Source organism: Oncorhynchus nerka, linkage group LG20 (assembly GCF_034236695.1).
Source record: "Oncorhynchus nerka isolate Pitt River linkage group LG20, Oner_Uvic_2.0, whole genome shotgun sequence".
Taxonomy (NCBI): domain Eukaryota; kingdom Metazoa; phylum Chordata; class Actinopteri; order Salmoniformes; family Salmonidae; genus Oncorhynchus; species Oncorhynchus nerka.
This window is the reverse complement of record NC_088415.1, coordinates 83,929,373-83,956,612: the sequence shown is the minus strand read 5'-3', so window position 1 is coordinate 83,956,612 and position 27,240 is coordinate 83,929,373. Positions and strand designations below refer to the sequence as shown.

At 42.0% G+C, this 27,240-nt stretch overlaps 1 protein-coding gene across 1 annotated transcript in view; it reads right to left on the bottom strand.

Annotated features, from left to right (window-relative positions):
• Positions 1 to 335: 335 nt before the first annotated feature.
• Positions 336 to 27,240, bottom strand: part of LOC115103301 (polyamine-transporting ATPase 13A3-like) — a 37,404-nt gene continuing 10,499 nt past the window's right edge. The window contains exons 4-33 of the mRNA XM_029624159.2: positions 26,737 to 26,916; positions 26,409 to 26,479; positions 26,159 to 26,242; positions 25,617 to 25,686; positions 24,948 to 25,082; positions 24,307 to 24,379; positions 23,671 to 23,802; positions 23,251 to 23,418; positions 22,505 to 22,662; positions 21,914 to 22,102; positions 21,430 to 21,491; positions 20,542 to 20,692; positions 17,668 to 17,790; positions 17,544 to 17,561; positions 17,250 to 17,403; positions 16,957 to 17,077; positions 16,623 to 16,747; positions 16,117 to 16,283; positions 15,716 to 15,847; positions 13,244 to 13,323; positions 13,006 to 13,048; positions 12,299 to 12,408; positions 11,853 to 11,949; positions 11,625 to 11,697; positions 11,250 to 11,427; positions 10,633 to 10,814; positions 10,195 to 10,283; positions 9,981 to 10,061; positions 9,714 to 9,815; positions 336 to 5,282 (exon numbers count right to left, since the gene is read on the bottom strand). Coding sequence (XP_029480019.1) covers positions 5,103 to 5,282; positions 9,714 to 9,815; positions 9,981 to 10,061; positions 10,195 to 10,283; positions 10,633 to 10,814; positions 11,250 to 11,427; positions 11,625 to 11,697; positions 11,853 to 11,949; positions 12,299 to 12,408; positions 13,006 to 13,048; positions 13,244 to 13,323; positions 15,716 to 15,847; positions 16,117 to 16,283; positions 16,623 to 16,747; positions 16,957 to 17,077; positions 17,250 to 17,403; positions 17,544 to 17,561; positions 17,668 to 17,790; positions 20,542 to 20,692; positions 21,430 to 21,491; positions 21,914 to 22,102; positions 22,505 to 22,662; positions 23,251 to 23,418; positions 23,671 to 23,802; positions 24,307 to 24,379; positions 24,948 to 25,082; positions 25,617 to 25,686; positions 26,159 to 26,242; positions 26,409 to 26,479; positions 26,737 to 26,916 — 3,528 coding nt within the window. The 3' untranslated portion in view covers positions 336 to 5,102. The remainder of the gene's footprint in view (positions 5,283 to 9,713; positions 9,816 to 9,980; positions 10,062 to 10,194; positions 10,284 to 10,632; positions 10,815 to 11,249; positions 11,428 to 11,624; positions 11,698 to 11,852; positions 11,950 to 12,298; positions 12,409 to 13,005; positions 13,049 to 13,243; positions 13,324 to 15,715; positions 15,848 to 16,116; positions 16,284 to 16,622; positions 16,748 to 16,956; positions 17,078 to 17,249; positions 17,404 to 17,543; positions 17,562 to 17,667; positions 17,791 to 20,541; positions 20,693 to 21,429; positions 21,492 to 21,913; positions 22,103 to 22,504; positions 22,663 to 23,250; positions 23,419 to 23,670; positions 23,803 to 24,306; positions 24,380 to 24,947; positions 25,083 to 25,616; positions 25,687 to 26,158; positions 26,243 to 26,408; positions 26,480 to 26,736; positions 26,917 to 27,240) is intronic.

Here is a 27,240-nt window from a genome sequence, read left to right as displayed (position 1 = left end):
GGACACATCAATTCATGACTCCTCCACCTCCTCATCCCCATCACCATGAATATCCCTCAATGGCCTCTTCTTGCCCTGATCTCTGGGAGATTCCTTTCCTTTCACTGGCACTGGGCAGCCAGGCACCCCTCTCTTCTCTTTCAGGGTCCCCCTCTAAACTCTAAATCCACCCATTCACTGCTATGGGCCCTGATCTCCACATGAAATGATACCCTCTTACACTCTCTGGGCTTTAAATCGCCAGGCAGCGAGGAGGCTGGGAAAGCTCATAATTGATCAGTAAGTGTGATCAGTAACTTGTGACCGTGGTCAGCCCCCCATGAAGCCCACAGGAGTGTTTTAATATACAGATTTATTGGCAAATGGAATGGTTGAGTTAAGTTGTCAGAATGGAAGAAGGCATTTATGCAATCCTCTCTACAGAGCAAACACAAGAGAAAATATCAATATTATTGTAGACATTTTCAGCAAATCACACATTCTTTGTGAGTTGTATCACAATGGAAAGGAAGTAATTAAAAGTAAACAATCGTTACAATTCATTTTCTTTCTTTTTTTGTGGTTCTGACTATCAGTAAGGCATTTAAAGGATAGTTCAGTGAAATGACATACTTAGATTTGTTTTCTTACCTTGAAAGTTGTATAAGGACAAGGAGAGACTGCAATCCACACTGTGGCTTTCTTAAACTAGCCACTGCCAACAAAGGCGAATATTAGCATATTCAGACTAAAAATCAATGAAGTCAATCTCCCCCGTTTATTGATGCCCAAATCATCTTAAAATAATTTCAAACCAAGTCGTTGAACAATAAATTATATTTAACAGATGATTTGAGCATGACATTTAAAAAGGTAAGGAAACAAATATCAAACTATTTAATTTCACTGAACTATCCCTTCAATACTTCTGGTGAGACCTTTACAGAGAGATATATTCAAAGTAATTGTTGACAAATGTTTAGGTCAATATCAACAAGCTTGGATGTTCACTACCGTTCAGAAGTTTAGGGTCACTTAGAAATGTCCTTGTTTTTTTAAATAAAATCACATTTTTGTCCATAAAAATAACATGAAATTGATATGAAATACAGTGTAGACATTGTTAATGCTGGTAGCTTCATTAAATAGTACCAGCAAAACACCAGTCTCAACGTCAACAGTGAAGAGGCGACCCCGGGATGCTGGCCCTCTAGGCAGAATTGCAAAGAAAAAGACATATCCCAGACTGGCTAATAAAAATAAAAGATTAAGATGGGCAAAAAAAACACAGACACTGGACAGAGGAACTCTGCCTTGAAGGCCAGCATCCTGGAGTCGTCTCTTCACTGTTGATGTTGAGACTGGTGTTTTGCTGGTACTATTTAATGAAGCTGCCAGTTGAGGACTTGTGAGGCGTCTGTTTCTCAAACTAGTCTATCTAATGTACTTGTCCTCTTTTGCAGTTGTGCACCGGGGCCTCCCACTCCTCTTTCTATTCTGGTTAGAGACAGTTTGCGCTGTTCTGTGAAGGGAGTAGTACACAGTGTTGTACAAGATGTTCAGTTTATTGGCAATTTCTCACATGTAATAGCCTTTAGTTCTCAGAACAAGAATAGACTAACGAGTTTCAGAAGAAAGTTCTTTGTTTCTGGACATGTTGAGCCTGTAATTGAACCCACAAATGCTTATGCTCCAGATACTCAACTAGTCTAAAGAAGGCCATTTTTATTGCTTCTTTAACCAGCACAGCCGTTTTCAGCTGTGCTAACATAATTGCAAAATGATTTTCTAATGATCAATTAGCCTTTAAAATGATACACTTGGATTAGCTACCACAACGTGCCATTGGAACACAGGAGTGATGGTTGTTGATAATGGGCTTCTGTACGCTTATGTAGATATTCTATAAAAAATAAAAGATAAAAGCTTTTTCCAGCTACAATAGTCATTTACAACATTTACAATGTTTACACTGTAATTCTGATCAATTTGATGTTATTTTAATGGAATTTTTTGTGTGCTTTTCTTTCAAAAACAAGGACATTTCTAAGTGACCCCAAACCTTTAAACGGTAGTGTATACTAGACAATACAGGCAATACATCAGTTGTAAACCATGTACTGTACAAATTGAAAAAACAGATATTAAAATTAGCTGTTAATCTCAGAGAATATAAAATACAATCAAAATCTTTTCAAAATAATTCCCTTGAATAAAAGCAGCATTTAGGTCAGGTGCAATGGTTTATAAATGTTACATCACCTCATTCCCACCCGTCACCTCACTTGGATACTCTCGGTCCGCTATTCTACAGATCAATTGTTTCATATGAGGAGATGGTACAGAATGTCACCTTTTTATTTGAGGGTATTCTCATACATATCTGTTTTATCGTTTAGAGATTAAAGTATTTGACGCCTTTAAAATGGGAGGACTAGATTCATAAAGTGCTTTCATTTCTAAATGGTAAAAGATATATATGAAAATACCTGAAAATAAAAGGTGACTTGCTGTACTGTCGCCTCATATGAAACATTTCATCTTAAAACCAAAATGCTAAAGTATAGAGCTGAATTAAAATGTTTTAGCTTCAGCGTCCAAATAAATACGTACAGGAGTGTACGTGCACACACCCACCAGGTTTTTTTCTGGATCAAAATTAGGGTTAGGATCCTGGCTGTGACGGGGGCGTGGTGAATAGTGCGGTTGCCGACTGAACATTTTAGAGGCCCTCTTGGCCGCAGAAAAAAATGTCCTGCAATTCTACACATTTGTCATGATGTGAGAGAAGAAGAATTTTCAATATACATTTTCATCAAATCTACACATTTTGCCATGGTTTATGCGTTGTTATGCTATCAGAGTGACTCAAACATAACAAAATCATTGGGGGCCCCATGACATTACAAAAATACTGAATGCATAATTTTTCGAATTTTTGATTCTCCCTAACGGGCTAGATTTTATTTAGGGTGATTGTTAGTTCTCAAAGATCATCATATTTTTATATATATATATATATATATATATATATATATATATATCTGGTTTAAGTCATTTAAGTTTACACTGAAAATGTTTTCCCATCCCAATAATTCTTTATTAAGTCTTGCCCAAGACTTTTCTATGCAGAAAAAACCCTGCACACACACGCACAAACACACAGGCATCAGATCAACTCAAGCGTTCAGGTTTCACAAGAGTCACGGACACTCACATACTTCCACAGGAAGAATTACATTCATAAAGCGTAGCAAATTCTCAGAGAAACACAGCAATATATTATTGGTGCATTGGAATGTTATTCAATCTTGGCAAATACAGTAGTACCACTCACGCTTAAAACACACACACAGTGCTTTCAAAATGCATAATCTGGGTGTGTTGATAAAAAAAATGGTTTTAATCCCTCCATTTCCCTCAGTACGGTCCTGTTCACACATGTTCTCTTTAACTCTTGACATTTCGTTGGAGCAGCAATCAAGGCAGGTGAGAAAGTGTTAGTGGACGATTCCATAGTTCTTAGTCTTTGTGAAGCTGAAAAATCAACCAGTGGTGAGTGCAAGGCAAGCCCTGTATTGGAAAGACATAATCTCTGGGCCTCGACACCAAGGCTAAACTAATAGCAAAAAGAAGGTGATAAGTGCCCAGTATGGGGCAACGTGTCAGTAGTCACATTGCTGGGGTTCTATGTGTGGTTTGGGGGTTATGGGTAAGGACGGAGCAGTTAAGGTCTAGTTATGGTCAAGAAGTTGACAGGATCACAGTCTGATTGCAAGCTCATGATGTGATTTCACATGATTATTTTTGTTTAGTCCTGGATATGGGGCTAGTTGTCCAGGCAATGGAAGGTTCTAGACTCGATATTGGTTATAAACCAGTCAGTTGTCCAGGCAATGGAAGGTTCTAGACTCGATATTGGTTATAAACCAGTCAGTTGTCCAGGCAATGGAAGGTTCTAGACTCGATATTGGTTATAAACCAGGTCAGTTGTCCAGGCAATGGAAGGCTCTAGACTCGATATTGGTTATAAACCAGGTCAGTTGTCCAGGCAATGGAAGGCTCTAGACTCAATATTGGTTATAAACCAGGTCAGTTGTCCAGGCAATGGAAGGTTCTAGACTCGATATTGGTTATAAACTAGGGACGGGACGATATCAGTATTGCGATACTTGGTATTATCTTGGATAGGAAAAACGAAGCAGATTTAACTTCTTTAGGAAAACAGCCCTTATGTTGAAGTCACATGTATTTATTTTCCTAGCTATAGATGGGTTAGCTGGCAATGTCACGAAAACGATGCACACACATCAAATGGGGCAGAAGTCTGCGTTGTTGTGATTCTGGATGGCTAGATAGATACCAACAATTACAATAAACTGCCATGTGGGGAATCGCAAGTGACTCATTTCAGCTAGTTTCATCTTCTTGATACCATGTCTTGTTTTGAGGTGTTTTGACTGATTTCATGTCAATGCTAATATGGCTCAAATTCGCTAGCTAGCTAACAACTGTTACAATGTATTTGAGAGACAAGTGCTCATTGTGCAAATGGCTTTTGGTTTTCAATAAACATTGGAGAATAAATATAGTTGACATGTTGTCAACAATCTAAGCCAACCCATCTGTTTTTCCTCATAGTTACGCACACGTCCGTTTTGTTACTCAACAACCAACCTGCCTATTTCAGACAATATTTTACTTACAGCAGGTTTTTTAAATACCTAAGAGTTTGGTCTGCTTCATGTTTTCATTTTTGCCATGGAAAAAATATTGCTATACTGGTATCATCACAACCCTACTTGTCCAGGCAAAGGAAGGTACTATACTTGATACTGGTTATAAACCTGGTCCGGGGAATGGAAGGTCCTAGACTGGGTACTGTATGCCTCCCGAGTTGCACAGTGGTCTAAGACACTGCATCTCAGGGCTAGTGGCATCACTGGAGACCCTGGTTCGATCCCAGACTGTATCACAACTGGCCATGATCAGGAGTACCATAGGGCGGCGCACAATTGGCCCAGCGTCGTCCGGGTTAGGGGAGGGTTTGGCCGGGGTAGGCAGTCATTGTAAATAAGAATTTTTTATTAACTGACATGCCTGGTTAAATATATTTTTTGGTGTCACATGCTGACAGTGTGGTGGGGGGTGCTGGTGGTGTAGGTGACGGTAGCAGGTTTGGGGGGCCAGTCGGGGTCCTCCTGCAGCTCCTGGGCGACTTGCATGTAGCGCACTCTCGGGGTCTTCCCCTTCCGACAGAACAGCCAGGAGAGGAACGCCGTGCACCAACGCTCATTAGCAGACTAGAAATAGTACATACACAAATCAAACAAGAAAACAGCAGACCACAGTAGGGTGATTCCTCACCAAACTAGGACAAAACAAAAACAAAACAAAAAGACTTGGTTTGGGGGATTTTCACCAAATTTGGCGACATAGAAAGGTCCTTTGGAGGAAAGATTTGACACAGTGGGGTGTGAAATTACTGACACCCTTGATAAAGATGAGCAATAATGACTGTATGAAATAAATAATTCAAATACTGAGCTATATTGTATGTTCCAAAAAAATGGGGAAATTATACAATATCTCAGAGAAATATTTTTTTTCTCCCCAAAAGTTAGGGGTCAAAATGATTAACACCCCTAAAGATTATAATAAATAAAGTAGTCAAAAGTTAGCTACTATCTTGTCTCATCTCTACAACTCCCGTACACGCTCGGGAGAGAAGAAGGTTTAAAGTCATGCATCCTCCGATACACAACCCAGCCAGCCGTACTGCTTCTTAACACAGCGCACATCCAACCCGGAAGCCAGCCGCACCAATGTGTCAGAGGGTGCAACTGCGCCCGGCCCGCCACAGGAGTCGCTGGTGCGCGATGATTTTCCTATTTTCCATTCCATTCATAATACGTAACAATGATACAATTTCAATTCAATGTGATTAATGCAGGCCTGAATCACTTTATTGAATATATATTGTTCCCTAGATGGCAGTATGTCGCAGCTGTTGAACAGAAAGGCCGAAATAGAACGTAACTGCTCAGCTACAGCGACCAACACATCAGTTTGCTACTAGCTAATTTTGCACTCCAGTAGACATGGATTGATTTATTGTAAAAAAAAAATTATAATAAGAAATGTAAATCTATTGACAATGAAAATGAGGTTAAAGAGCTGGAGAACAACGTGACAGCTATGCACGAACAACCACCGGAGAGCCAGGAAAATCAGGAAGATGGCGGCAGTGAAATGCAGCTAGCTAACATGGCTAGTAACGTGGGTCCGGTGGCAGAGAGAAGGATACGGTCGATTCAAGAAGAAAACAGAAAGTTCGAAGAGAAATTGACTATTTTTTTTTGTACTGTATAATGGGATTAGCTCACTTTCTCTTATTTGTCAGACGGCAGTCAATTGTTTTAAACGAGCAAATTTAGAGCTACATTTCCAGTCACATCATGCCCACATATCAGCCACAAAGCAACCTAAGAAACAACAAAATAGCGCAGCTCAAAGGACAACAACAAATGATGGACAGATATGTTGCAGGGAAAACGACAGAGGCAACATGAGATGGCTTGGATACTAGCGGTATCTGCTCAAATCTGGCATCAGATATTTTCGCTCATCCAGGCTACCTGCCACCCCATGTGTATGTATATATTTGTGATGTGCTGTACATCAAATCAATTGCATGTGCTCTATTGCTCAGAATTTGCTCTCAATTGATATTATTGGAAGAAAAAGTACAACAATTGAAAGATCTGTGCGGCCCTCTGAATGATTGTCTCAACCCAAAGTGGCCCACTTACAAAACATATTGATTAACACTGACTTAAGAGTATATTATGTTCAACAATATATTGAACAATTAGTCAAATATTTTCAATATTGATGTTTATATTTTTTTATAGGCTGACCAATGTAAAATTGTTATGGAAATCAAAATACTACTCATATCACAAAGCCAGCGGTAAAGCTTCATACAACACTTTTTGGCTTTGTAGCACCACATTATTACTCAATTACGCTTTCAGATACAAAAGGTCAAATATATGTTAACAATCCTTCCTCCGAAAGGAACCTTCTATGGATTATATTTAGTAAAAATCCCCCAAATCATGGTCTTTTTTCCCCCTAGTTTCATGAGCAATCACCCAGTATCAGCATAGACCACAGTTGCCTTTAGTGGAGTACAATTCTACACATGTTGCTAATCTCATGTTATTTGACACATTTTGCAATGAGGCTAAGAGAAAATGTTGTTGCTTCAAAGCTAATTTCCAGCAATTCTACACATATTGGCATGGGGCAGAGACAAAAATGCGCCGTTTTATAGTTAATAGCATGCTATTCTACACATTTTGCAATGAGGCTGAGAGAATTTAGATTTTTTTAAGCAAATGTCCTGTAATTCTCAACATTTTTGCTATGGCTTATGACCTGTTCATATGCTTTCTGGGGAGGGGGGTTTGGAGACCTCCAGGGTTCTGGAGGGGGAGGGGGGGTGGGAGACCTCCAGGGTTCTGCGGGGGGGGTTGGAGACCCCCAGGGTTCTGGGGGCAACCTTGCAGTGGTGTGTGGTACGCCAGTGGTTGCTTTTCAAATGCTACAGAAAGTATTTTTATTCCTAGTAATAATGCATGATACAGAGCATTCGGTAGGTATTCAGACCCTGACTTTTTCCACATTTTGTTACGATACAGCCTTATTCTAAAATTTATTAAATAGTTTTTTCCCCCTCATCAATCTAAACACAATACCCCATAATGACAAAGCAAAAACAGATTTTTAGAAGATTTATTTAAAAAAATTTTTTAAACTGATATCACATTTACATAAGTATTCAGACCCTTTACTCAGTACCTTGTTGAAGCACCTTTGGCAGCGATTACAGCCTTGAGTGTTCTTGTGTATGACGCTATAAGCTTGTCACACTTGTATTTGGGGAGTTTCTCCCATTCTCTGCAGATCCTCTCAAGCTGGGGCGTTGGGCCAGTAACTGAAAGGTTGCTAGATCGAATTCCCAAGCTGCCCCTGAACAAGGAAGTTAACCCATTCATAGGACATCATTGTAAATAAGAAATAAGAATTTGTTCTTAACTGACTTGCCTAGTTAAATAAATCAAAAGCTCTGTCAGGTTGGATGGGGAGTGTTGCTGCACAGCTATTTTCAGGTCTCTTCAGAGATGTTCTTTTTAATTTAAAAAAATTGTTAAAATTTTACCCCTTTTTCTCCCCAATTTCGTTGTATCCAATTGTTGTAGTAACTACTATCTTGTCTCATCGCTACAACTCCCGTACGGGCTCGGGAGAGACGAAGGTTGAAAGTCATGCGTCCTCCGATACACAACCCAACCAGCCGTACTGCTTCTTAACACAGCGCGCATCCAACCCGTAAGCCAGCCGCACCAATGTGTCGGAGGGTACACCGCTAACCTTGGTTAGCGCGCACTGCACCCGGCCCGCCACAGGAGTTGCTGGTGCGCGATGAGACAAGGACATCCCTACCGACCAAGCCCTCCCTAACCCAGACGACGCTAGGCCAATTGTGTGTCGCCCCACGGACCTCCCGGTCGCGGCCGGTTACGACAGAGCCTGGGCGCAAACCCAGGGACTCTGATGGCACAGCTGGCGCTGCAGTACCCGGGAGGCTCTTCAGAGATGTTCAATCGGGTTCAAGTCCAGGCTCTAGTTGGGCCACTCAAGGACATTCAGAGACTTGTCCCGAAGCCACTCTTGCGTTGCCTTGGCTGTGTGCTTAGGATTATTGTCCTGTTGACCCAGTCTCCAGACCAAAGAGTTCAATCTTGGTTTCATCAGACCAGAGAATCTTGTTTCTCGTGGTCTGAGAGTTTTTAGGTGCCTTTTGGCAAACTCCTAAGTGGGCTGTCATGTGACTTACTGAGGAGTGGCTTCCATCTGGCCACTCTACCATAAAGGCCTAATTGGTGGAGTGTGGCAGAGATGGTTGACTTTCTGGAAGGTTCTCCCATCTCCACGGAGAAACTCTGGAGCTCAGTCAGAGTGACCATCGGGTTTTTGGTTCTCCCTGACCAAGGCCCTTTTCCCCCGATTGCTCAGTTTGGCCAAGCAGCCAGCTCTAGGAAGAGTCTTGGTGGTTCCAAACTTCTTCCATTGAAGAATGCTGGAGGCCAATGTGTTATTGGGGACCTTAAATGCTGCAGAAATGTTTTGCTACCCAACTCCAGATCTGTGCCTCGACACAATCCTGTCTCGGAGCTCTACGGACAATTCCTTCAACCTCACTGCTTGGTTTTTGCTCTGACAGGCACTGTCAAATGTTGGACCTTATATAGACAGGTGTGTGCCTTTCCAAATCATGTCCAATCAAATGGATTTACCACAGGTAAACATCTCACGGGTGATCAATGGAAACAGGATGCACCGGAGCTCAATTTCAAGTCTAACAGCAAAGGGTCTGAATAATTATGTAAATAAGGTATTTCTGTTTAGTTTTTTTATAAAGTAGCAAACATTTTTAAAAGCCTGTTTTCGCAAGCCTGTTTTCATTTTGTCATTTATGGGGTATTGTGTGTAAATTGATGAGGAAAATGTTTTATTTAATCCATTTTAGAATAATGCTGTAACGTAACAAAATGTGGAAAAGGGAGGGACAACTACTATGGGTCATAGTGGGGGGGGGAGACAACTACTCGATCTACAAAGTGAACGAGAACAAGATAAAGGGGCAAAGCCTAAACATTCCCAACCTGAGGTGTGAGAGTAGCGGAGGTGACGGCCATGCCATTGCTGCCCCCCTGCTTGTCTCGACTGAACACCAGCTTCCATAAGATGATGTCAAGGACCAAAGTCTAAGGAAGATTTCATTGGGCAGGAGTGAAAACAAAATGGCTGCTGATCGTCCATAATTAGGGGGTGATGATCAGGTTATGAGCAAAGACAAGGATGTCACTCAGAACAACAGTCAAAAATAAAAGCACACATTAATTAATTAAGTTCCCTATAGCATACTGTACCTCCAATAGGAAAGACACAGCAGCGTTCACTAGGACAATGATGACCACTGTTATGCGCCATTCATGGGGAACACACACAATCTACAGGGAAAGAGCGCAATGGGATGGGGTTAGCTAGTCTCAAGACAAAAGCGTCACAAGGCAAAGCATACACTACACCACATCATGCCAGGCAATGGCAGCCATTTTGGGTCGGCCATTTTGTCTCACTCACCTCCAGGAAATTGTCGATGGCAGGAACAGGATACAGCATGATCATGAAGAGGAATATGTACAGAGCCATACAGGATAGCATGAACGGCCCTATTGACATTGGTTCAAACAAAATGAGGTCACCAGTAACTAGGCCATTTTGCTGCTCATATGGACAATTTAATATAATTAGTGTCGGGGTCAATTACATTTAAATTCCAGTCAATTCTGGAAGTACACTGAAATTTCAATGCTTTTCAATGAGGAACATTTGGAAATTAAAATTGAATTTGGTTAACTTTCTGAATTGACTGGAATTAAAGCCCAGATTGACAAATCAATACTGTAAACCATAGCTTTATATTAAATGTTAGCTCTATGTCAAACAATAACATTAGCATCTTAAATCTGCTGTTACTGTGGATTCAAACACAGTTGACAATACACAAGTGGAGCTTACAGTTTTTATAGCTTGGCTGCCTGAAAGGTTTTCCCTTGGAGAAGATGATGGCCACTGCCAGGTACTGGAAGGAGGAGACGTAGAAGAGTGTAGTGTTCTCATAGTTCCTGATGTTCTTGTGGTCGACATGTGACGTTATGTTGGGACCATGGGTGAGATTGGTACTGGAAACATTACAGGCACTGTTGAAGAGAAACTTGGGTTAGCATGAAGATAACTTTCTTGGACATAATTACATGGGCCAGCTATTGTACCTCAGATTGTTTCCAGGATATGCCAAGACCGCAACTGTCGTCCAGAGCAAAGGTCTAAGGGTCTATTGACCTTTAGATGGACTGGTGGAGTACCCCTTATCAATCCCTTAGACCCCCAGATAACTTTCTTGGACTTCTGGATTGGGTTGTTGGACCATCTGAGGTTGTGTCCTACAATTCTTTTTTGGACCTTCCATATAAAGTAAGTGTCTCAGATCATTTTGTTGGACCATCAGATAATATTTTGGATCATATATATGGTCCAGATGACCTTTTGGACCATCAGATAACTTTTGGGGTCATAAATAGCCAAATAGGTGTCCCAGATTCCTTCCCCCACAGCACAGGTAGTGCAGTACTCACTCTGAGAGGGGCGTCCATTTCTCGTACCAGTTCTGGCCCCGGACCCAGAGGAAGGCCAGGATCTGGAAGGCCAGACAGGTGAGGATCTGGGTCAGCACGGAGAACAGCAGAGGGCCTGAGATTAGACTGGACGGGGGGCGCTGCGCCACCAGAACCTTCCACGCCGGGTTCAGACTCACTTACAATAAATAATGAACAATAGGAAATCAATAAATGGCAGTACATTTTTAATCAATTTTAGTCATTAATTTCAGTGATGCAGCAATTAGGATGTGAATATTTGAGTTCCCATAAAGAAACTATCAATGTCTGCTTGGATACTCAACTCAAGTAATGCTGGTTAAAACATTCTGGAGACAGGTTTCTATTACTCACTTGTGAAGGCAATGATCAGAATGATAGCAACGTCAATGAAGAGGAACTGGAAGTCTCCCAGGTTGCTGAGGATCTAGAACATGGAGACACAACCCCTTAAAACTGATCTCAAACCAGTCATTACCGTATTCATCAGTTGATCATAGCAGCTACACTTATCTCAAACTAGCCGTTATCATGTTTTTCAGTTGAGCTTAGTAGCTAAACTGATCTGGGACCAGTACTCACAGAGTAGAGGAGCGTGACACTGAGGTACTGGATGATGCTGTACAGGGCCATGAACTTGAACACACAGAAGGAGGTGATGAGAGCAGCTCTCCCCTCTCTGTGGAGAAACAACAGGCCATCATTCAGACTGGCAACTCTGAGACTACTTTGATATAGCACTTCAAATACTTCAACAGATACATTTATTCCACAGACATATTTGACAGGTACTTGTGCCAAGTAATTTATAACAACTGTGTAAAGACTGTTGATAAAAAGGGATGCCATTTCCTCTATAGGTTTATTCCAAGATTCCTGCCTTCCAGGGAGTTGTCTCTGGCCACTGTGCTTCTGCCTCTGCGTTGCTTGCTCTTTGGGGTTTTAGGCTTGGGTTACTGTAAAGCACTGTGACAACTGATGATGTAAAAAGGGCTTTATAAAAAAACATCTGATTGATGCTACAGTACCTAATGAGGTTGGGCACACAGGAGATGTTGGCGGTGGAGGAGGTGAAGGGGGAGGCGACCGAGGCCTCCAGCTCTGACAGAGAGATCCCACTGTGAGCTCTCTTTAGGGCCTGGAGATAGCAGAGGGAGGAGGGGAGGTCACTCGATGTGCTCCAAATAATTTCTTGGAACATTGGTTGTGGGTTTAATTCCCATGGAGGCCAGGTGAAAGGTAATAGCCTGTCTGCTAAAATACATTTTATAGCAGAGTTAAAAGAGGGCGGCATTACAGGAAAGAGACATCTGTTCCTAATAGTGGCGTCATGAGAATACTGCCCACTTATGGAATCTACTGACCAATGTCATACTGCTTGAACTGTGTACAGTTTGAAAACAGCTGATCCTATGGTCTGAACAGTGGCCCTGATCATAGAAACACTAATCTGCCCCATTCAAGCATTCTTTACAGCAAATCAAATCAATATATGCCATTTAGCAGCTGCTCCTATGCAAAACAACTTACAATCATGTGTGCATGCATTTTACATAAGGATGGTCCCGGGAATCAAACCCACTATCCTGGTGTTGCAAGCGCCATGCTCTATCAACTGAGCTACAAAGGACCACATTAATTGTAGTAAAACATGCTTTTAAATTATGAGATGAAAAACACTGAGTACATCTCTTCAGAACTGTAGTACACATAAAAATGACAACCCCATACTTACGCCACAGTCATTGGCACCATCACCACACATCCCTACAGTATAGCTGCAAAGGGCAAAAAAATAAGAGGCAATTAAAGCCAAGTGATCAACATATTATTTCTCTGGATGACAGAAATGTAGCATAATGTAGTTTCCCAGTAAGCACAAGACGTGATTCCAAAAGGACATATTTTCATCCAAAAATAACTATTTTGAATGCCTTGTGCTTGTAGGGGTTAGTGCTGAAGAGGAGACTCACTCCACACTCTGTAGAACCTCTACCAGCTGAGTCTTCTGGTCAGGAGCCATGCGGGCGAAAATTGTGGCATGCAGTGCCAGCTACAGCACCACCCAGTGGACAGACAGAGCATAACACTAGCATCAAATAACGTGGTATTAGTGTGACTAAAGCTGCGTTTACACATGCAGCCCAATTCTGATCTTTTGCCCAATTAATGACAAAAGAGTTGATCTGATTGGTCAAAAGACCAATGAGTGGAAAAATATCTGAATTCGGCTGCCTGTGTAAACAGAGCCATGATGTCCATAATTTTTTTTATTTAACCAGGTAGGCTAGTTGAGAACAAGTTCTCATTTGCAACTGCGACCTGGCCAAGATAAAGCATAGCAATTCGACACATACAACAACACAGAGTTACACATGGAATAAACAAAACATACAGTCACTAATACAGTAGAACAAACAAAACAAAAAGTCTATTTACAGTGAGTGCAAATGAGGTAAGTTAAAACCTGTTGAAACTAGGGGGCACTATTTTTTTTTGGGGGGGGGGAGGGGGGAAATAACATTCCCAAAGTAAACTGCCTATTTCTCAGGACCAGATGCTAGAATATGCATATAATTGACAGCTTAGGATAGAAAACACTCTAAAGTTTTGTATTGTCTGTGAATATAACAGAACTGATATTGCAGGCGAAATCCTGAGAAAAATCCAATCAGGAAGTGACCCTTATTTTGAAACCCCTGTCTTTCTATGCATCCCTATTGCCCATTGAAAGGGATATCAACCAGATTCCTTTTTCTACGTCTTCCCTAAGGTGTCTACAGCCTTTAGACGTAGTTTCACGCCTTTATGTTGAAGAATGAGCGTAAACGAACACATTGCGTAAGTGGCCAGTTGATGGCCATTTTTCCTCCCGGTCCTACTGAAAAGCCAACTGTCCCGGTTGATATATTATCGAATAGATATTTGAAAAACACCTTGAGGATTGATTATAAAAAATGTTTGCCATGTTTCTATCGATATTATGGATATAATTTGGATTTTTTTTCGGCGTTGTCGTGACTGCTATTTCCGGTGGATTTCTGAACATAACGTGACAAACAAACGGAGGTATTTTGGGTATAAAAATAATCTTTATGGAACAAAAGGAACATTTGCTGTCTAACTGGGAGTCTCGTCAGTGAAAACATCTGAAGATCATCAAAGGTAAATGATTAATTTGATTGCTTTTCTGATTTTTGTGACCAAGCTTCCTGCTGCTAGCTGGACATAATGCTATGCTAAACTTTGATAAACTTACACAAACGCTTGTCTTGCTATCGCTGTAAAGCATAATTTCACAATCTGAGACGACAGGGTGATTAACAAAAGGCTAAGCTGTGTTTCGCTATATTTCACTTGTGATTTCATGAATATGAATATTTTCTAGTAAGATTATTTGACCGTTGCGCTATGCTAATTAGTGTAGTTGCTGACAATTCTCCCGGATCCGGGATGGGTAGTTCCAAGAGGTTTTAAGGCAATAAATAGGCAATGGTGGCAAAGTAATTACAATATAGCAATTAAACACTGGAATGGTAGATGTGCAGAAGATGAATGTGCAAGTAGAGATACTGGGGTGCAAAGGAGCAAGATAAATAAATAAATACAGTATGGGGATGAGGTAGGTAGATAGATAGGCTGTTTACAGATGGGTTATGTACAGGTGCAGTGATCTGTGAGCTGCTCTGACAGCTGGTGCTTAAAGCTAGTGAGGGAAATGTGAGTCTCCAGCTTCAGAGATTTTTGCAGTTCGTTCCAGTCATTGGCAGCAGAAAACTGGAAGGAAAGGCGGCTGAAGGAGGAATTGGCTTTACAAGTGGGTGCTGCTATGGTGACCAGTGAGCTGAGATAAGGCGGGGCTTTACCTAGCAGAGACTTGTAGATAACCTGTAGCCAGTGGGTTTGGCGACGAGTATGAAACGAGGGCCAACCAACGAGAGCGTACAGGTCGCAGTGGTGGGTAGTGTATGGGGCTTTGGTGACAAAGTTTGTTGAGTAGAGTGTTGGAGACTATTTTATAGATGACATCACTGAAGTCGAGGATCGGTAGGATGGTCAGTTTTACGAGGGTATGTTTGGCAGCATGAGTGAAGGATGCTTTTTATAGGAAGCCGATTGTAGATTTAATTTTGAATTGGAGATGCTTAATGTGAGTCTGGAAGGAGCGTTTACAGTCTAACCAGACACCCAGGTATTTGTAGTTATCCACGTATTCTAAGTCAGAGCCGTCCAGAGTAGTGATGCTGGACGGGCGAGCAGGTGCGGGCAGGGAATGATTGAATAGCATGCATTTAGTTTTAATAAGGGTTTACCATCTAGGTATTACAAACCCAGATCAGTTAAGGGAGGCACTGAACACTAGAATGTAGCAATTTAGTACGTCTTTCATCGTACAGTCATTTCATTTCTATTGTCCAAACAGAGTGATGGAGTTTGGCACTGACCTTTTGGACTAGGTCAGGGAAGTGTTCGGTGATGACAGCAAAGGACCTGCCACTCATGGCAAAGTGGTAGCCCTGCTTGTGCTGCTCACCATAAGCCTCATGGCCCACATCGTCAAGGCTGATTTCCACTGACTGGGGAACAATAGAGAAAAGGGCGACATGAACGGCCATGATGGATCATCAGTTGCAACAACATCAATGAGGAAAAGAGAAACTGTGTCCTTAGGCTACAAGACATGTAATATACTGAATATACACATACTGCATTATTCATCCAGGGAGTACTTTTTAAGCAAGTCTCACTTTGTTTCCAAGTGAGACTTGTTTAATAGACTCATATCCTGTCTTTATAGAATAGTTTAATATCAATCCACGTCTTTTAATTACGTTTTTCCCCTCACCTCAACACGGTTGTCTTTGCTGGTGGCGTGGTTCTCTGTGTAGTGCCAATTGATCGTAGCAGGCTGGATGTCTTTGGGAGGTGTGGCGTCTGCTACGATGACCCTCTCATGAGGGGTTATCATCCCACAGTCTCTGGCTACTGATATAGCGGTTAGCATATTATCGCCTACAGTCAGACAGAGAGAGATGACAACAAGATGCAAAACAAGTTAAATGACTAACATGTCAAATGTAAGACGCTCAACATTTTCATTGTTATCAGTGTAGGGGTGGCAGCTAGTCGTAGTTAGCTTAGTCATTCCAAATGACATAACAGCAGTTTATATGGCTTTGCAGTACTGATGGTTGCTTCAGTGTAAAGTGCTGGTGGGACTATGGTATTAAATATTGGTAAGATTGGTACATGCTACAGTACAAAACAGCACTAGCAAACCTAAACAATATCCCAGAATACTGACAACATTGTGTATTGTAGATGAAGACTGTATATGATTGGCTTATTCACCTGTAACCATCACAGTGCGGATGTTTGCACGTCGCAGGTCTTTTAAAACCCCAGAAGTCTCTTCCTTTAGCTTGTTTTGCATGATTATGAGCCCAAGGAACTCCATATTGGTCTCTATGAGATCTCTGACAGGTATAGAAAACAGATCAATCAATTAAAGAATAAGAATTTATCCCACATAATCCAGCAAATATTTTAAAAAGTTACACCATTTGTGAAAGGGGGAAGTTCACAAATTCACACATTAAAATGTCTTGAATCTTCTAACAAGAAATAAGTCAGTTCTCACTCCTGTGATTCTATTCAACACATTGCATTAAGCACATTGTACTACCTGTTGAGGTTCTGGACCTTGTGCCAGGAGAGTTTGGCCTCCAGCTGGCGATGGGCCAAGGCTATGACTCTGAACCCCTGCCTGGTGTAAAACTCCAAGGTCTCTGTGAAGCTCTCTGGTACTAGAGTAAGAGAAAATAATAATTAATTGGGTTATAGTCTATTAACCTGCAAGCATGTTCATGTAAATGCGTAAGCCTGTCTTGACAGTGCGCATACAGGCGGGGTACTGGAATAGAAGTACATGTTCTGGCAAACTGCAGCCTCGTAAGACTGAATAAAGGTCTAACTAACTTGTGTCCTCTGCGCAGAGGCTGGCCACAACCTCTGGCGCCCCCTTGAGGTAGGCGTCCATGCGCTTCTCGCCCAGCTTCCGGACCACCACACTCATCCTCTGTAGAGCCGACGAGAAAGGAAACTGGCGGACGATCCCAATCTCATAGGACAACTGAGAGACCGACGGCACAAGATCAAACAAAATCCATTCAACCGTTCAACTTTTCCCATTCATAAACAAATCCATTCACATACAAATCAATATTCAAGGAAGAAAAGAAAGATGCATTTGAAAAAGCCCTCACTACTTACCGTCAGCTCAGACAGCTCCTAAAAACACAAAGGAGAAAAGAAGGTTTAAAGAACATAGTTAAGGTATATCTACCAGATATTGAGATGTAATAAGGTAGGCGAGAGCATACTATGGATACTGTACCATGTTCTGTGCTAGATTGACTTCCTGGTTGACCTCTGGGAGCACCTGTTTGGGTGGCCGCACCACGGTGGGCATTATGGGATTGTGGAGGGCTGTTTCTTCCTCTGTTGGCTCCTCTAGAATCTGAACATGACAAACATTGGTGTTAAACAACATTAGTGACCCATTTGAAACCTGGCAGCCCCTTCTGACAGGCTAAACATGATTTAGACAAGTAACTGGCAGCCCCTTCTGACAGGCTAAACATGATTTAGACAGGTAACTGGCAGCCCCTTCTGACAGGCTAAACATGATTTAGACAGGTAACTGGCAGCCCCTTCTGACAGGCTAAACATGATTTAGACAGGTAACTGGCAGCCCCTTCTGACAGGCTAAACATGATTTAGACAGGTAACCCGGGGGCCAGTCTGCCATCTTGCCAAGGCAACGATGTAACATTGCTGAATGTAGAAACAGTCTGGCACCAGTGGTAGGGATTTTGTGCTTATGTTAGCATGTCGGGGTGGCAGATAGCCGAGTGGTTAGAGCGTTGGACTAGTAACCGGAAGGTTTCAAGATCGAATCCCTGAGCTGACAAGGTCAAAATCTGTCGTTCTGCCCCTGAACAAGGCAGTTAACCCACTGTTCCTAGGCTGTCATTGAAAGTAAGAATTTGTTCTTAACTGACTTAAATAAAGGCAAAATATATATATATATGTTTTTTTTATTTAAATGTAGCATCTTCCAGCTATTCTGTTACCATAGCTCTGTTACCATAGCTCTAACAGAAAGAATCCCACTGCTGCCACTATCTGTCAAAATATTTTGTGTTGTTGTCATGACATACAAAGATATGAAGAATGTGTCAGAGCATGTTTCAGTCAGCAACAGTACATATACAAGTTGGAACATTTCCTGTGTAATACCAGTATGTGTACCACATTATTACAGAAATGCAGTTAGCGTGTAGCATTGTTAGCATAACTACACTGAACAAGTGTACGAGAGATTATCATTCCAATATTGTCCTGGATCCTCTTTCTCCACAACTCTTCATTGGAATCCCCATTGACTTGGCTATCTGCAAACTACACTGAATAACAATATAAAACACAACATGCAACAACTTCAACGATTTTACTGAGTTACAGTTCATATAAAGAAATCGGTCAATTGAAATAAATTCATTAGGGCCTAATCTATGGATTTCACATGACTGGGAATTCAGATATGCATCCGTTGGTCACAGATACTTTTAAAAAAAGGTAGGGGCGTGGATCAGAAAACCAGTTGGTATCTGGTGTGACCACCATTTGCCTAATGCAGTGTGACACATCTCCTTCACATAGAGATGATCAGGCTGTTGATTGTGGCCTGTGGAATGTTGTCCCACTCCTCTTCAATAGCTGTACGATGTTGCTGGATATTGGTGGGAACTGGAACACGCTGTCGTACACGTCGATCCAGAGCATCCCAAACACGCTCAATGGGTGACATGTCTGGTGAGTATGCACACCATGGGAGAACTGGGATATTTTCACTTCCAGGAATTGTGTACAGATCCTTGTGACATGGGGCTGTGCATTATCATGCTGAAACATGAGGTGATGGTGGCGGATGAATGGCGTGACAATGGGCCTCAGGATCTCGTCACAGTATCTCTGTGCATTCAAATTGCCACCAATAAAATACCATAACCCCACCGCCACAATGGGGCGCTCTGTTCACAACGTTGACATCAGAAAACTGCCCGCCCACACGATGCCATACACGCTGTCTGCCATCTACCCAGTACAGTTAAAACCAGGATTCATCCATGAAAAGCACACTTCTCCAGAGTGTCAGTGGCCATCGAAGGTGAGCATTTGCCCACTGAAGTTGGTTACGACGCAATCAGATCAAGACCCTGTTGAGGACGACAAGCACACAGATAAGCTTCCCTGAGACAGTTTCTGACAGTTTGTGCAGAAATCTTTAGATTGTGCAAACCCACAGTTTCATCACCTGTCCGGGTTGCTGGTCTCAGACTATGTTACAGGTAAAGAAGCTGGGTGTGGAGGTCCTGGGCTGGCGTGGTTAAACGTGCCAAATTCTCTAAAACAACGTTGGAGGCGGCTTATGGTAGAGAAATTAACATTCAATTATCTGGCAAGAGGTCTGGTGGATATTCCTGCAGTCAGCATGCCAATTGCACACTCCCTAAAAACTTGAGACATTAGTGGCATTGTGTGGGACAAAACTGCACATTTAGAATGGCCTTTTATTGCCTCCAACACGAGGTGCACCTGTGTAATGATCATGCTGTTTAATGAGCTTCTTAAAATTGTACGTATACTTCCGCTCCCCCTCTCTGGCGCTCGTTGTCACCAGTTTACTTATTATCACGCACACCTGCAACCATAGTTACGCACCCCTGTGCCTCTGGACTCCTCACCTGGAATCCATCACTTCTATGATAACCTCCCCTATATCTGTCACTCCCTTTGGTTCATTCCCCAGGCAGTATTCGTTTTGTTTCTCATGTTCAGACGCTACTCTTGTTTTGTATTGTTCCATGTTTTTTGTATTATTAAATTCACCCCCTGTACTTGCTTCCTGACTCCCAGTGTCTGCATTACACCACATCTGTCAGGTGGATGGATTATCTTGGCAAAGGAGAAATGCTCACGAACAGGGATGTAAACTAATTTGTGCACAACATTTGAGAGAAATAAGCTTTTTGTGCGTATGGAACATTTCTGGGATCTTTTATTTCAGCTCATGAATCATGGGACCAACACTTTACATGTTGTGTTTATAATTTTCTTCAGTATATAACAGAAACTACTGTAGGTTACAATATCCATACAGGAACAGAGACAGCGTTGGGAAAAAAAAACATTGCGACCGACTGACCCAGCCTGTAGCGTTGAACATCTTGAGGTCCATTGGGTCTCCGGAGAGTTCTCCCTCTAGCTTGGTCAGAGAGTGGCAGGTGGCCATGCAAGACACAAACGAGGACCTGACTAGTGTCTTATTGGCTGGGTCATCCTCTGGGGGAGAGAAACTGAGAGAAAGAAGTAGATTGAAAGCTGATCTAAGACCAATTTTGTGTTTTCCACCCATAGGGGGTTGCAGCTCAGTAAACGCGTGTAAATTGTGAGTTTCTGATTGAATAGCTTTAAAAAGGTAACTACAACATTATGTAAATGTGTACCTATCCCTTTAAAAGGACAATCTGCAGTTTGCTACATCAATTTTTGGCCCTACAAATGAATGTGTACCCATTGATTGTTGAGAAATGTAAATTAAAAATACCACATGAACTTAGTTCAACTGCTGTACCCCATCAGAACCCAACATATAAGCTTGTTTAACGCCAATGTTTATAAAACAAAGTAAATGTAAATAAAACTGTATAGCCTCAAAACATGGTTAGAACTATCATTTTTGATATCATGGATGGTCAGTCTGCATCCATATCTCTGTCTATGAATTTGAAATTGGTTACATTTCTCCAGCCCCATCCCTCAGCATTTTTCCAAAACAGTGGTAGGCTTTGTTATTGTTTCAACTGCTGATTGCTCCTTTAACGTAGTGGGGGTTTCACGAGGGGACTAGTGGGGTCACAGAGAAAGGACTGGGGGAAACAAAGGAGCTGTGGTATTCATCCACTGACTTCCCATAACAATGGAGGGGTCAGAGACAGTAGATAACTGATACATGGTAGAAGAGAACATCTCTCCTTAGCCATGGTAGCCATGATGAGAAACATGGACACCCTCATATCCCTCTCATTCTCACCTGCCATTTTCAACTCTCTGGATCCCCCAAAGGTCCAAACCATCTTCAGTGAGAGTACCAGTCTGTGTGAGGAGCAGGACAATTACACAGAAATATACTGTAGCTTCATTCTACAACTGTCTGCATTTCCTACCTGTGTGCTAGCTAAAGATTTCTGAATACTTTATTTTAAAATCACAGAATCATAGTTTTACAAAAACATACTACTAGATAGAGCAATATGTTTCACTAGAGATTGTAACAGCCTGATACTTGGCATGAAGTTTGATAGTTTGTGTTTACGTGGCATAGTGGGTACCTTGTCGAAGCAGACAAGGCATAGTGGGTACCTTGTCGAAGCAGACAAGGCATAGTGGGTACCTTGTCGAAGCAGACAAGGCATAGTGGGTACCTTGTCGAAGCAGACAAGGCATAGTGGGTACCTTGTCGAAGCAGACAAGGCATAGTGGGTACCTTGTCGAAGCAGACAAGGCATAGTGGGTACCTTGTCGAAGCAGACGAGGTTGAGTTGGCCACAGATGTTGATCCTCTGGGGGCTGATGCAGAAGATACCCACACGTTTCAGCCGGCGCTGGGCATAGACGATGCCAGCTGTCATGGCTGCAGGCAGCGCCGGGGGCACCGTGATGGTGATAATGTCCAGAGATTCAACCACTATGGTTTTGGCTGGAACCTGTTCAAAGAGAAGAGAATAACCTTCTAATAAGTTTGGCTGGAACCTGGACATGGAAAATACTCAATGAAATGGACAAACTGCAGACATAGCGAAGCAACACTATTGCTGGACTTAACTGTCTCCATGCTGATATTTTTCTATTTTACTATGAGACGGTCATATTCTTCCAAAAAAGAGAATTGGTTGGGAATGGGCCATGCATGTTTAAATAATGGTCAATTCATACATTGTCAGAGGACTATTTTCACTCATTTAATACTAAGCCAAAAACACAGGATGATACTACACATTGATTGTGGAGTGGGTAGGTGTAATGCTCTTTGAGTACTAGCGAAAAAAGCACTACACAAATGCAATCTGTTTTCAATGCCTGAACAGACAAACTGCAAAGTGCAGTACCTGGTTTATGATGCTGAGGACGATGGTGTAGATGAAGCCAATGCCGGCCACTCCCACCAGACAGAGCAGGAAGAGATAGGCATCTCTGTACAGCTTGAAGTCAGTGGGCTTGGGGTACAGGATGGAGCGCACCAGCTGGCCCTTCTCTGTGCTGAAACCTGACAGACAACAAATATTGGAAATAACCTAAATATAATTTGAATTGATGAGCTGCAGAGTGCCATATTAACCCTTTAATTGAGTACATTTATTTCACATCCCAGTGGAAGCTGGGAGCCCATCCTCACCATGTCTCTCTCCACTGTTGTATTCAGGGAAGGTTGGTTTAAAACTGAATGCACACAAACACTTTGAGCTAGACCTATAACAACTTTACAGCCCTGTATAGGTCAGTTAACCTAGGCCCATGCACTAATACACATATGCTATATTTAAGCAATAAGGTATGTGGGGTGTGGTATATGGCCAATATACCATAACTAGGGGCTGTTCTTATTGGCCATATACCACAAACCCCAGAGGTGCTTTATTGCTATTATAAACTGGTTACCAACGTAATTGGAGCAGTAATTTTTTGTTGTTGTCATACCTGTGGTAAATGGTCTGATATACCACGGCTGTCAGCCAATCAGTATTCAGGGCTCGAACCACTCAGTTTATAATAGGTAATAAATGTGTATTAGGTGTATTAAGGTCAATGAAAAACAGCTCTATAACAGAAGACTGGAAACAATAAGTGGTCTCACCAGTCCTGACCACCACGGCCTTGACCAGTTCCCCGGAGTAGAAGCGGGTCTGAATAATGTGAGTGCCACAGAACAGCGTGTGTCTCTTGTGTTCCTCTATGCTATAGACGCCAGCCCCATCTTCTCCTGAGCTGGGTAGGCTGGTCTTGGTGACAGGCACACTCTCACCTGCAGAGGACCAATAGAAAGATATTATAGGTACACATAACCTGATTACACTACAATGGAACGATAGTAGCTTTTATTATGGCATATGGGGCCTGTTTTCCAGACCCAGATTAAAGCTAGTCCTGAACCTGAAAAGCACTTTCAAATTAGTTTTCCCATTGAGCATGTTTTTTAGTCCAGGACAAGGCTTAATCTGGGTCCGGGAAACTGGCCCACAGTGTTCAAATTAAAGGATGAACATTTTATAGTCACCTGTCAGCATGCTCTCGTTGACGATGCAGTTTCCATGAACCAGCACGGCGTCACAGGGCATGATCATTCCATTGGACGGGATGACGATGACATCACCGGGGACCAGCTCTGTGGACATGGCCTCCTCGACATCTGTGTTCAACACAACACCACAGGGGTATACTACAAAGCAGGAGCCAGCTAACTGTGATTAACAACCAGAAATAACTATGGATTTTCTGTTTCATTAAGAAAGCTAAACTAAATTTTAAAAAAGTTATATAATAACATTTAGGCAAGTTAGCTGGCTAACTCCTTGTTCCGGTTTGTAGTATACCCCTCTGGTCAGATGACGAACCCATAACAAGCAGCATAGTCCATAAGGAGGACTTGTTTTTCCTTCACAATCAACAAAAAATGTAAATAAATAAAAATATGTAATAAAAGATGTAGGATGAAATTATACCCATTATCAAATCATTATCAAGTACACATTGTCAACCATTATCAAAGACACATTATCAATGTAATACTTTAAAAGTGTAACCGAAACAATGGAAAGGAGGAAGTCACTAATAAAATGCAATAATAGATGAATAATAATGAATACACTACATTAATCTCTATAGAGCCAGTCTTAGCAGGCCTGTTACATACCTAGAGTCCCTCTGCACACTGAGACACGTACAATACTGTGTGTCGCCACCATGTCATGCAGCATGATGTATTGCTGTAAGCAGAGAAAAAGGGAATCCATTAAAAGAAACATAAGCTAAACAACACAGAAGTAATCTATTAAAAACAACAACAAAAATATGTTTTAAGTGAGAATTGGTTTGTACCCGAAAAAAGAAAATCCACGAGCACCACAATGCCTTTTCGACCCATTCTCTACCAAGGTTTTCCAGCACCACAATGCCTTTTCGACCCATTCTCTACCAAGGTTTTCCAGCACCACAATGCCTTTTCGACCCATTCTCTACCAAGGTTTTCCAGCACCACAATGCCTTTTCGACCCATTCTCTACCAAGGTTTTCCAGCACACAGCTTTGACCTACTACAGTAGCTATGTTGGTATTATACTTCAAACTATGTGTAGGCAGGTTGCTTAGGATTCAACCCTTCTCCTATATGATGGTAGGGAGATTTGAAGTTAACGCTAGCCCCCCACACACACAATAATAACTATTCTGCCATTGCCAAGGAACGAGTAACATTTAACTTCGATAACTCTGAGAGGCAACATGGCTGCCACTTCCGCTACATGAGGAAGTGCTTAGTCTAGGACGACCACCCACCTTCTTGACGGTGTACAGCGAGGTAGCGATGGATATGACAGACATGAAGACTATGGCAGCGGCGTAGTAGTAATACTGTTCAATGCTCCACAGAATCACGCTGAAGAGCTGGAATATGTAGAACGGATTCAGGACCTGAGGATGAAAGAATTCATATGGGAAAAAAGTGGGAAATTATTGAGCTAGTTTCATCCTATGCAGCTTTATTGTCAAATTTATGATTGTTTTATTGTCAATTTATCCCATTATCATTTTAGATAATGGATTGTTATTATCAGAAAAATAAGCAGCGTTTACTCTAAGGCAGTGGTTCCCAACTCCGGTCCTTGGGTATCCCAAACAGTACATATTTTTATTGTAGCCCCGGACAAGCACACCTGATTCAACTTGTCAACTAATCATCAGGCCCTCAATGAGTTGACTCAGGTACGTTTGTCTGGGGGCTACAACACGACTATGTGTGCTGTTGGGTGTACTCGAGGACTTGAGTTGGGAACCACTGCTCTAAGGTACAGTAGTTATTCCTAGCCATGTGACCTGACCTGTAAAAACTCTGGGGCCTAGTTGAAGACTATAAACAGGCTCCAGGGTTTTTCCAGGTTAGCTGATCAAGACAAACTCCAGGTCATACTTGTTGTTGTGTGAGAGAAGATGTATCCAGTAACCTACCTCTTTTATGAGTAGCTTGAACACAGATGGCACCTTAACTGCTATCTCATTCACTTCAAAGAACAGTCTCCTGTTGAAACCGGATTGAAAACCATTAGCATTTTTGCCAGCTTTCTCACACGCCAAAGGGCCAAAGTGTTCAAACACCGGTATGCACTGGATGCTTGTGCGGACTAGCCAGTCTTAGCTGTACATTCAGAGACAAATTGCAACATTCAAAAGAGCCGTTGGGCCAAATGAGATTCAAGAACCGGTGGTGTGTGCAATAGTGCCTGTAGGAATAGGGATGATTATGCCTATGTGCAAGGGAGAGGTGCAGAAGAGGAGGCTGGTGGGAGGAGCTATAGGAGGGGAAGGGGCTCATTGTAATGGCTGGAATGGAATAAATGGAAAGGTATCAAACATATGGAAACCACGTTTGACTCCGTTCCTTTCACGCCATTTTGGCCATTACAATGAGCATGTCCTCCTATAGCTCCTCCCACTGGCCTCTTCTTATGTACTGTGTATGGAAGTAGAGGGTTGTGTGTAATGTAGGCTACCTGTAGTCCTGAAGTAGTTTGCTGAGACCAGAGCTGTGGTCAGTGTGGATGCTGGAACAAGTCACCCTGACATCCTCCAAACCTCTAGAAGAGCAGCACACACAGTCACCTCCATGGTAATACTGTATACTTACCACCTTTCATATAAGGATGATAGAGAATGTCCATGTTTTAAAAGTAGCTGGACAATTACACATGTATGGGGGTTACTGAAGTCTTATGTAATGTGATTTTGCAATAGGGCTCTTACTTAAACACTTCAAAATTCTGAAGCAGATCATTCCAGTAGTATTTTGTGCTGTGGTGGGTGAAGTAGCAAACCTGATAGAAAGAGAGATGTAGTCAGAACACCAAGCAATGTTCAGAAATCAACTGAGAGGGGCGTTGGATCTGTATCCATCACTTCATGCGTCTCAATAATCTTGCATACCTTCCTTCCCTCGTGTCCTTTCCTCCAGGACCACAGATCTGTACATTTCACCCATCACTTGTCTTGAAGGAAAGGACATGAAGGGAGAGAGCCATTCAAGACAACTGGGACACTTTTTGTTAATGAATATCAGAGGCCATTGCCTTACCTGAACTGGCTGGATATGGATGTATTTTCCCTGAAGTTCATCTTGGAGGGCACTGAAGGAGTGTATACTGTCCCCATTAGGTATGTGCAGAGGGCTTAGGAGATCGACACCGTCAAAGGGTCTCTTTCCAGGGGCTAGCATCACATGTACCTTGGCCCGGAACCATCTCCTAAACTCATCCTGTTAGAATTTAACCAATGTCAAGTCATCCAGTTAACATTGTCCCCAGGATAAATTGCGCACAGCACATGGACTTCGAGCTTGGGGAGGATGTGAATACTATCCATTTGATGCTGTAAGACAGTGATATTAGTGATTAAGCAGACTGACTCTTCAGTAGAGAATTGGTTATTGTAAATTACAATTTGTAATGTAGTCTCAAGCCAATGTTATTTTACTGTTACTCAGCTTTAATATTGCGGATAGATTGTAGCGTCCATCAATGTAATTGTCTGCATCATTTCCAATCTCCCATATATTTTTGGGGTATATATATATATAAAA